Source organism: Calypte anna, unplaced genomic scaffold, assembly GCF_003957555.1.
Source record: "Calypte anna isolate BGI_N300 unplaced genomic scaffold, bCalAnn1_v1.p scaffold_121_arrow_ctg1, whole genome shotgun sequence".
Classification (NCBI taxonomy): Eukaryota; Metazoa; Chordata; class Aves; order Apodiformes; family Trochilidae; genus Calypte; species Calypte anna.
This window is the reverse complement of record NW_022045433.1, coordinates 1-10,390: the sequence shown is the minus strand read 5'-3', so window position 1 is coordinate 10,390 and position 10,390 is coordinate 1. Positions and strand designations below refer to the sequence as shown.

The 10,390-nt window shown below is 50.0% G+C and overlaps 1 protein-coding gene across 1 annotated transcript; it reads right to left on the bottom strand.

Annotated features, from left to right (window-relative positions):
• Positions 1–1,694: 1,694 nt before the first annotated feature.
• On the bottom strand, positions 1,695–9,400 carry LOC103539463 (uncharacterized protein DDB_G0271670-like; the record flags this gene model as incomplete). Its single annotated transcript, XM_030468461.1, has 6 exons — positions 1,695–1,967; positions 2,844–3,090; positions 6,427–6,775; positions 7,187–7,309; positions 8,432–8,696; positions 9,321–9,400. Coding segments are annotated over 6 exons (1,337 nt in total), but the record flags the coding sequence as incomplete, so codon positions are not given.
• Between the last annotated feature and the right edge of the window lie 990 nt (positions 9,401–10,390).

Below are 10,390 nucleotides of genomic sequence, written 5' to 3'. Positions count from 1 at the left end.
GATGTAGAGGTAGAGGTAGAGTCAGGAGACGAGGTAGAGTCAGGAGTCTACGTGAATGTAGAGGTAGAGGTAGAGTCACGAGTTGAGGTAGAGTCAGGAGTCGAGGAAGAGTAAGGAGACGAGGTAGATGTAGAGGTGGAGGTAGAGTCCGGAGAAGAGGTAGAGGCAGGAGACGAGGTAGAGTCAGGAGACGATATAGAGTGAGAGGCAGAGGTAGAGTCAGGAGGCGAGGTAGAGTAAGGAGACGAGGTAGAGTCAGGAGACGAGGTATAGTAAGTAGACTACGTAGATGAAGAGTTAGAGGTAGAGTTAGGAGACGAAGTAGAGTCAGGAGAGGAGGAAGAGTCAGGAGAGGAGGCAGAGTCAGGAGACGAGGTAGAGTCAGAAGGCGAGGTAGAGTCAGGAGACGAAGTAGAGTCAGGAGACGAGGTAGAGTCCGGAGACGAGGTAGATGTAGAGGTAGAGGTAGAGACAGGAGACGAGGTAGAGTCAGTAGACGATGTAGAGTCAACTGACGAGTTTTATGTAGAGGTGGAGTTAGAGTCAGGAGACAAGGTAGATGTAGAGGTACAGGTAGAGTAAGGAGACGAGGTAGAGTCAAGAGATGAGGCTGTTGTAGAGGTAGAGGTAGAGTCAGGAGATGAGGTAGAGTCAAGAAGTGAGGTAGATGTGGAGGAAGAGGTGGAGTCAGAAGACGAGGTAGAGTCAGGAGACGAGGTAGAAGTAAAGGAACAGGTAGAGTCAAAAGACAAGGCAGAGTCAGGAGACGAGGTACATGTAGATGTAGAGGTAGAGTCAGGAGACGAGGTAGAGTCAGGAGACGAGGAAGTGTCAGGACATGAGGTAGAGTCAGGAGACGAGGCAGATGTAGAGGTAGAGTCAGGAGACAAGGTAGAGCCAGGAGACTAGGTAGCTGTAGTGGGAGAGGTAGAGTCAGGAGAAGAGGCAGAGTCAGGAGACGAGGTAGAGTCAGGAGACGAGGTAGATGTAGAGGTAGAGGTAGAGTCAGGAGACGAGGTAGAGTCAGAAGACGAGGTAGAGCCAGGAGACGAGGTAGAGTCAGGAGACGAGGGAGATGTAGGGGAAGAGGTAGAGTCAGGATACAAGGTAGAGTCAGGAGACGACGTAGAGTCAGGAGATGAGGTACAGTAAGGAGACGAGGTAAAGTAAGGAGACGAGGTAGAGTAAGGAGACTACGTGGATGAAGATTTAGAGGTAGAGTTAGGAGACGAAGTAGAGTCAGGAGAGGAGGTAGAGTAAGGAGACGAGTTAGATATAGATGTAGAGGAAGAGTCAGGGGATGATGTAGAGTCAGGCGACAAAAGAAAGATGTAGAGGAAGAGGTAGAGTCAGGAGACGTGGTAGAGTCAAAAGACGACTTAGAGTCCGGAGAATAGGTAGATGCAGAGGTAAAGTCAGGAGACGAGGTAGAGTCAGGAGACGAGGTAGAGTCAGGAGACTACGTGGATGTAGAGGTAGAGGTAGAGTCAGGAGTCTACGAGGATGTAGAGGTAGATGTAGAGTCAGGAGAAGAGGTAGAGCCAGGAGACGAGGTAGAGTCAGGAGACGAGGTAGAGTCAGGAGAAGAGGAAGAGTCAGCAAACGAGGAAAAGTGAAGAGGCGAGGAAGAGTCAGGAGACGAGGTAGATGTAGAGGTAGAGGTGGATTCAGGAGACGATGTTGAGTCAGGAGACGAGGTAGAGTGAAGAGACGAGGAAGAGTCAGGAGACGAGGTAGATGTAGAGGTAGAGGTGGATTCAGGAGACGATGTTAAGTCAGGAGACGAGGTAGAGTCAGGAGACGAGGTAGAGTCAAGAGACGAGGAAGAGTCAGGAGACGAGGTAGATGTAAAGGTATAGGTAGAGTCAGGAGACGAGGTAGAGCCAGGAGACGACGTAGAGTCAGCAGACAACGTAGAGTCAGGAGACGAGGTATCTGTAAAGGTAGAGGTAGAGTCAGGAGACGAGCTAGAGTCAGGAGAGGATGCATATGTAGAGGTAGAGGTAGAGTCAGGAGACGAGGCAGAGACAGGAGACAAGGTAGATGTAGAGGCAGAGGTAGAGTTAGGAGACGAAGTAGAGTCAGGAGAGGAGGTAGAGTAAGGAGACTAGTTAGATATAGGGGAAGAGGAAGAGTCAGGAGATGATATACAGTCAGGCGACAAAGGAAAATGCAGAGGAAGAGGGAGAATCAGGAGACGAGGTAGAGTCAGGAGACGAGGTAGAGTCAGGAGATGACTTAGAGTCAGGAGACTAGGTAGATGCAGAGGTAGAGCCAGGAGACGATGTATATGTAGAGGCAGAGTTAGAGTCAAGAGACGAGGTAGAGTCAGGAGACGAGGCAGAGTCAAGAGACGAGGTAGAGTCAGGAGACGAGGTAGAGTGAAAAGAAAAGGAAGAGTCAGGAGACGAGGTAGATGTAGAGGTAGAGGTGGATTCAGGAGACGATGTTGAGTCAGGAGACAAGGTAGAGTCAGGAGACGAGGTAGAGTCAAGAGACAAGGAAGAGTCAGGAGTGTAGGTAGAGTCAGGAGACGAGGTAGATGTAGGGGTAGAGGTAGAGTCAGGAGACGAAGTATAGTCAGGGACGAGGTAGAGTCAGGACACTACGCGGATTTATAGGTAGAGGTAGAGTCACGAGTTGAGGTAGAGTCAGGACTCGAGGAAGAGTAAAGAGACGATGTAGATGTAGAGGTGGAGGTAGAGTCCGGAGAAGAGGTAGAGGCAAGAGACGAGGTAGAGTCAGGAGACGATATAGAGTGAGAGGCAGAGGTAGAGTCAGGAGGCGAGGCAGAGTAAGGAGACGAGGTAGAGTCAGGAGACGAGGTAGAGTAAGTAGACTACGTGGATGAAGAGCTAGTGGTAGAGTTAGGAGACGAAGTAGAGTCAGGAGAGGAAGAAGAGTCTGGAGAGGAGGTGGAGTCAGGAGACGAAGTAGAGTCAGTAGACGAGGTAGAATCCGGAGACGAGGTAGAGTCCGGAGACGAGGTAGATGTAGAGGTAGACTCAGGAGATGAGGTAGATGTAGAGGTCGAGGTAGAGACAGGAGACGAGGTAGAGTCAGTAGACGAGGAAGAGTCAAGAGACAAGTCTTATGTAGAGGTGGAGGCAGAGTCAGGGAACAAGGCAGATGTAGAGGTAGAGGTAGAGTCAGGAGATGAGGTAGAGACAAGAAGTGAGGTAGATGTGGAGGAAGAGGTGGAGTCAGAAGACGAGGTACAGTCAGGAGACGAGGTAGAAGAAAAGGAACAGGTAGAGTCAGGAGACAAGGCAGAGTCAGGAGACGAGGTACATGTAGATGTAGAGGTAGAGTCAGGAGACGAGGTAGAGTCAGGAGACGAGGCAGATGTAGAAGTAGAGGTAGAGTCAGGAGACAAGGTAGAGCCAGGAGACTAGGTAGATGTAGAAATAGAGGTAGAGTAAGGAGAAAAGGAAGAGTCAGGAGAAGAGGTAGAGTCAGGAGACGAGGTAGAGTCAGGAGTCTACGTGGATGTAGAGGTAGAGTCACAAGTCAACGTAGAGTCAGGAGACGAGGTAGATGTAGAGGTAGAGTCAGGAGACGAGGTAGAGTAAGGAGACAAGGTAGAGTCAGGAGACTACGTGGATGTAGAGGTAGAGTTAGAGTCAGGAGTTGAGGTAGACCAAGGAGTCGAGGAAGAGTAAGGAGACGAGGTAGATGTAGAGGTGGAGGTAGAGTCCGGAGAAGAGGTAGAGTCAGGAGTCTACGTGGATGTAGAGGTAGAGTCACAAGTCGACGTAGAGTCAGGAGACGAGGTAGATGTAGAGGTAGAGTCAGGAGACGAGGTAGAGTAAGGAGACAAGGTAGAGTCAGGAGACTACGTGGATGTAGAGGTAGAGTTAGAGTCACGAGTTGAGGTAGAGTCAGGACTCGAGGAAGAGTAAAGAGACGATGTAGATGTAGAGGTGGAGGTAGAGTCCGGAGAAGAGGTAGAGGCAGGAGACGAGGTAGAGTCAGGAGACGATATAGAGTGAGAGGCAGAGGTAGAGTCAGGAGGCGAGGTAGAGTAAGGAGACGAGGTAGAGTCAGGAAACGAGGTAGAGTAAGTAGACTACGTGGATGTAGAGTTAGAGGTAGAGTTAGGAGACAAAGTAGAGTCAGGAGAGGAGGTAGAGTCAGGAGAGGAGGTAGAGTCAGTAGATGAAGTAGAGTCCGGAGACGAGGTAGAGTCCGGAGACGAGGTAGATGTAGAGGTAGACTCAGGAGACGAGGTAGATGTAGAGGTAGAGGTAGAGACAGGAGACGAGGTAGAGTCAGTAGACGAGGTAGAGTAAAGAGACGAGTTTTATGTAGAGGTGGAGGTAGAGTCAGGAGACGAGGTAGATGTAGAGGTAGATGTAGACTCATGAGACGAGGTAGAGTCAGGAGACGAGGTAGATGTAGTGGTTGGAGGTAGAGTCAGGAGACGAGGTAGAGTCAGGAGAGTCAGGAGATGAGGTAGATGTAGAGGTAGAAGTAGAGTCAGGAGACGATGTAGAGTCAGGAGACGAGATAGAGTCAGGAGACGAGGAAGAGGTAGAGCTAGAGCCAGGAGATAAGGTAGAGTCAGGAGACGAGGCAGAGTCAGAAGTTGAGGTAGATGTAGAGGTAGAGGTAGAGTCAGCAGAAGAGGTAGAGTCAGGAGACTAGGTAGAGTCAGGAGACGAGGAAGAGGTAGAGCTAGAGCCAGGAGATAAGGTAGAGTCAGGAGACGAGGCAGAGTCAGAAGTTGAGGTAGATGTAGAGGTAGAGGTAGAGTCAGCAGAAGAGGTAGAGTCAGGAGACTAGGTAGAGTCAGGAGACAAGGAAGAGGTAGAGCTAGAGCCAGGAGATAAGGTAGAGTCAGGAGACGAGGCAGAGTCAGAAGTTGAGGTAGATGTAGAGGTAGAGGTAGAGTCAGCAGAAGAGGTAGAGTCAGGAGACTAGGTAGAGTCAGGAGACGAGGAAGAGGTAGAGCTAGAGCCAGGAGATAAGGTAGAGTCAGGAGACGAGGCAGAGTCAGAAGTTGAGGTAGATGTAGAGGTAGAGGTAGAGTCAGCAGACGAGGTAGAGTCAGGAGACGAGGTAGAGTCAGGAGACGAGGTAGATGAAGAGGTAGAGTCAGGAGACGAGGTAGGTATAGAGGAGAAGGTAGAGTCAGCAGACGAGGTAGAGAAAGGAAACGAGGTTGATGTAGAAGAGGAGGTAGAGTCAGGAGACGAGGGGAAGTCAGGAGACGAGGTAGAGTCAGGAGAAGAGGAAGAGTCAGGAGACGAGGTAGAGTCAGGAGACCATGTAGATAAAGAGGTAGAGGTAGAGTCAGGAGACGAGTAGAGTCAGGAGACGAGGTAGAGTCAGCAGACGAGGTAGATTTTGAGGGAGACGTAGTGTAAAGGAGACGAGGTAGTGTCAGGAGACGAGGTAGAGCTAGGAGACGAGGTAGAGTCAGGAGACGACGTAGAGTCAGGAGACAACGTAGAATCAGGAGACAAGGTAGATGTAAAGTTAGAGGTAGAGTCAGGAGACTACTTGGATATAGATGTAGAGGTAGAGTCAGGAGTCGAGGTAGTGTCAGGAGACGATGTCGATGTAAAGGTCGAGGTAGAGTCAGGCGACGAGGTAGATTATGAAGAAGAGGCAGAGTCACGAGAAGAGGTAGAGTCAGGAGACGAGGTACATGTACAGGTAGAGGTAGAGTCAGGAGACGAGGTACAGTAAGAAGACGAGGTAGAGTCAGGAGAAGAGGTAGATGTAGAGGTAGATGTAGACTCATGAGACGAGGTAGAGTCAGGAGACGAGGTAGATGTAGAGGTTGGAGGTAGAGTCAGGAGACGAGGTAGATGTAGAGGAATAGGTAGAGTCAGGAGTCGAGGTAGACTCAGGAGAGTCAGGAGATAAGGTAGATGTAGAGGTAGAAGTAGAGTCAGGAGACGAGATAGAGTCAGGAGACGAGGAAGAGGTAGAGCTAGAGCCAGGAGATAAGGTAAAATCAGGAGACGAGGCAGAGTCAGGAGTTGAGGTAGATGTAGAGGTAGAGGTAAAGTCAGCAGACGAGGTAGAGTCAGGAGACTAGGTAGAGTCAGGAGACGTGGAAGAGGTAGAGATAGAGCCAGGAGATAAGGTAGAGTCAGGAGACGAGGCAGAGTCAGGAGTAGAGGTAGATATAGAGGTAGAGGTAGAGTCAAGAGACGAGGTAGAGTCAGGAGACGAGGTAGACTCAGGAGTCGAGGTAGAGTCAGGAGTCGAGGTAGAGTCAGGAGTCGAGGTAGCTGTAGAGGTAGAGTAAGGAGACGAGGTAGGTATAGAGGTAGAGGTAGAGTCAGGAGACAGGGTAGAGACAGGAAAGGAGATGGATGTAGAGTCAGGAGGTAGAGTCAGGAGACGAGGAAGAGTCAGGAGACGAGGTAGAGTCAGGAGACAAGGTAGAGTCAGGAGACGAGGTAGATTTACAGGGAGACGAAGAGTCAGGAGACGAGGTAGAGTCAGAAGACGATGTAGATGTAGAGGAAGAGGTTGAGTCAGAAGACGAGGTAGATGTAGAGGTAGAGCCAGGAGATAAGGTAGAGTCAGGAGACGAGGTAGATGTAGGTGTAGAGGTAAAGTCAAGAGATGAGGTAGAGTCAGGAGACAAGGTAGAGTCAGGAGACGAGGTAGATTTACAGGGAGACGAAGAGTCAGGAGACGAGGTAGAGTCAGAAGACGATGTAGATGTAGAGGAAGAGGTTGAGTCAGAAGACAAGGTAGATGTAGAGGTAGAGCCAGGAGATAAGGTAGAGTCAGGAGACGAGGTAGATGTAGGTGTAGAGGTAAAGTCAAGAGATGAGGTAGAGTCAGGAGACAAGGTACAGTCAAGAGACGAGTTTTATGTAGAGGTAGAGGTAGTGTCAGGATTCGAGGTAGATGTAGAGGTAGACTCAGAAGACAAGGTAGAGTCAGGAAAGGAGGTAGATTCAGCAGACGGGGTAGAGTAAGGAGACGAGGTAGATGTAGAGGTAGAGGTAGAGTAAGGAGACGAGGTAGAGTCAGGAGACGAGGTAGAGTATAGAGACGAGGTAGAGTCAGGAGATATGGTAGGTTTAGAGGTAGAGGTAGAGTCAGGATACGAGGTAGAGCCAGGAGACGAGGTAGATGTAGAGGTAGAGGTAGAGACAGGAGATGACGTAGAGTCAGGAGACGAGGTAGAGTCAGGAGACGAGGTAGAGTCAGGAGACGAGGTAGAGTCAGGAGACGAGGTAGAGTCAGGAGACGAGGTAGAGCCAGGAGACGAGGTAGATGTAGAGGTAGAGGTAGAGTCAGGAGACAAGGTAGAGCCAGGAGACGAGGTAGAGTCAGGAGACGAGGTAGAGTCAAGAGACGAGGTAGAGTCAGGAGACGACGAAGATGTAGAGGTAGAGGTAGAGTCAGGAGTTGAGGAAGAGTCAGGAGACTACGTGGATGTTGAGGTAGAGGTAGAGTCAGGAGTCGAGGTAGATTCAGGAGTCGAGGTAGAGTAAGGAGACTAGGTAGAGTAAGGCGATGAGGTAGAGTAAGGAGACGAGGTAGATGTAGAGGTAGAGGTAGAGTCAGGAGACTACGTGCATGTGGTGGTAGAGCTAGAGTCAGGAGTCGAGGTAGAGTCGGGAGACACGGTAGATGTAGATTTTGAGGCAGAGTCAGGAGTGAGGTAGATGATGAGGAAGAGGTAGAGTCAGGAGACGAGGTAGAGTCAAGAGACGAGGTACATGTACAGTAGAGGTAGAGTCAGGAGACGAGGTAAAGGTAGGATACGAGGTTGAGTCAGGAGACGAGGTAGATGTAGAGGAAGAGTCTAGCGACGAGGTAGAGTCAGGAGACTACGTGGATGTAGATGTAGAGGTAGAGTAAGGAGTCGAGGTAGAGTCAGGAGACGATGCAGATGTAGAGGTCGAGGTAGAGTCAGGCGACGAGGTAGATTATGAGGAAGAGGCAGAGTCACGAGATGAGGTAGAGTCAGGAGACGAGGTACATTTACAGGTAGAGGTAGAGTCAGGAGTCGAGGTAGATCAGGAGACGATGTAGATGTAGAGGTCGAGGTAGAGTCAGGCGACGAGGTAGATTATGAGGAAGAGGCAGAGTCACGAGACAAGGTAGAGTCAGGAGACGAGGTACATGTACAGGTAGAGGTAGAGTCAGGAGACGAGGTAGAGTCAGGAGACGAGGTAGAGTCAGGAGACGAGGTAGATGTAGAGGAAGAGGTAGAGTCAGGAGACGAGGTAGAGTCAGGAGACTACGTGGATGTAGAGGTAGAGGTAGAGTCAGGAGTCGAGGTAGAGTCAGGAGAGTCAGGAGATGAGGTAGATGTAGAGGTAGAAGTAGAGTCAGGAGATGAGGTAGATGTACAGGTAGAGGTAAAACCAGGAGACGAGGTATATTCAGGAGACGAGGTAGATTCAGGAGACGACGTAGAGTCAGGAGACGAGGTAGATGTTGAGGTAGAGGTAGAGTCAGGAGACGAGGTAGAGTCAGGAGATGAGGTAGATGTAGAGGTAGAGCCAGGAGATAAGGTAGAGTCAGGAGACGAGGTAGATGTAGAGGTACAGGTAGAGTCAGGAAACAAGGTATAGCAAGGAGATGAGGTAGATGTAGAGGTACAGGTAGAGTCAGGAGACAAGGTAGAGCCAGGAGACGAGGTAGAGTCAGAAGACGATGTACATGTATAGGAAGAGGTAGAGTCAGAAGACGAGGTAGAAGTAGAGGTAGAGCTAGAGTCAGGACACGAGGTATATGTAGAAGTAGAGGTAGAGTCAGGAGACGAGGTACATGTAGAGGTAGAGCTAGAGTCAGGACACGAGGTAGAGTCAGGAGACGAGGTAGATGTAGAGGTAGAGTCAGGAGACGAGGTAGAATCAGGAGACAAGGTACACGTAGAGGTAGAGGTAGACGTAGAGTAAGGAGACGAGGTAGAGTCAAGAGATGAGACTGATGTAGAGGTAGAGTCAGAAAACAAGGTAGAGTCAGGAGAGTCAGGAGATGAGGTAGATGTAGAGGTCCAAGTAGAGTCAGGAGACGATGTAGAGTCAAGAGATGAGACAGAGTAAGGAGACAAGGAAGAGGTAGAGCTAGAGCATGGAGATAAGGTAGAGTCAGGAGACGAGGCAGAGTCAGGAGTTGAGGTAGATGTAGAGGTAGAGGTAGAGTCAGGAGACTAGGTAGAGTCAGGAGACGTGGAAGAGGTAGAGCTAGAGCCAGCAGATAAGATAGAGTCAGGAGACGAGGCAGAGTCAGGAGTAGAGGTAGATGTAGAGGTAGAGGTAGAGGTAGAGTCAGCAGACGAGGTATAGTCAGGTGACTAGGTAGAGTCAGGAGACGAGGTAGAGTCAACAGACGAGGTAGAGTCAGGAGTCGAGGTATCTGTAGAGGTAGAGTCAGGAGACGAGGTAGGTATAGAGGTAGAGGTAGAGTCAGGAGACAGGGGAGAGACAGGAAACAAGATGGATGTAGAGGAGGAGGTAAAGTCAGGAGACGAGGGGAAGTCAGGATACGAGGTAGAGTCAGGAGAAGAGGAAGAGTCAGGAGATTAGGTAGAGTCAGGAGACCATGTAGATGTAGAGGTAGAGTCAGGAGACGAGGTAGAGTCAGGAGACGAGGTACATTTAGAGGGAGACGTAGAGTCAGGAGATGAGGTAGTGCCAGGAGATGAGGTAGTGTCAGGAGACGAGGTAGATGTACAGGTAGAGGTAGAGCCAGGAGACGAGGTAGAGCCAGGAGACGAGGTAGAGTCAGGAGACGACATAGAGTCAGGAGACGAGGTAGATGTAAAGGTAGAGGTAGAGTCAGGAGACGAGGTAGAGTCAGAAGATGATGTAGATATAGAGGAAGAGGAAGAGTCAAAAGACGAGGCAGATGTTGAGGTAGAGGTAGAGTCAGGAGACGAGGCAGATGTAGAGGTAGAGGTAGAGCCAGGATATAAGGTAGAGTCAGGAGACGAGGTAGATGTACATGTAGAGGTAAAGTCAAGAGATGAGGCAGAGTCAGGAGACGAGGTACAGTCAGAAGACAAGGGACAGTCAAGATACGAGTTTTATGTAGAGGTAGAGGTAGACTCAGAAGATGAGGTAGAGTCAGGAGAGGAGGTAGAGTCAGCAGACTAGGTAGAGTTAGGAGACGAGGTAGATGTAGAGGTAGAGGTAGAGTCAGGAGACGAGGTAGAGTCACAGGACGAGGTTGATGTAGAGGTAGTAGAGTCAGGAGATGAGACAGAGTCATGAGACGACGTAGATGTAGAGGTAGAGGTAGAGCCAGGAGATTAGGAAGAGTCAGGAGACGAGGCAGAGTCAGGAGACGAGGTAGAGTCAGGAGACGAGGTAGAGCCAGGAGACAAGGTAGAGTCAGGAGACGAGGTAGAGTCAGGAGACGAGGTAGAGTCAGGAGACGAGGAAGAGTCAGGAGACGAGGT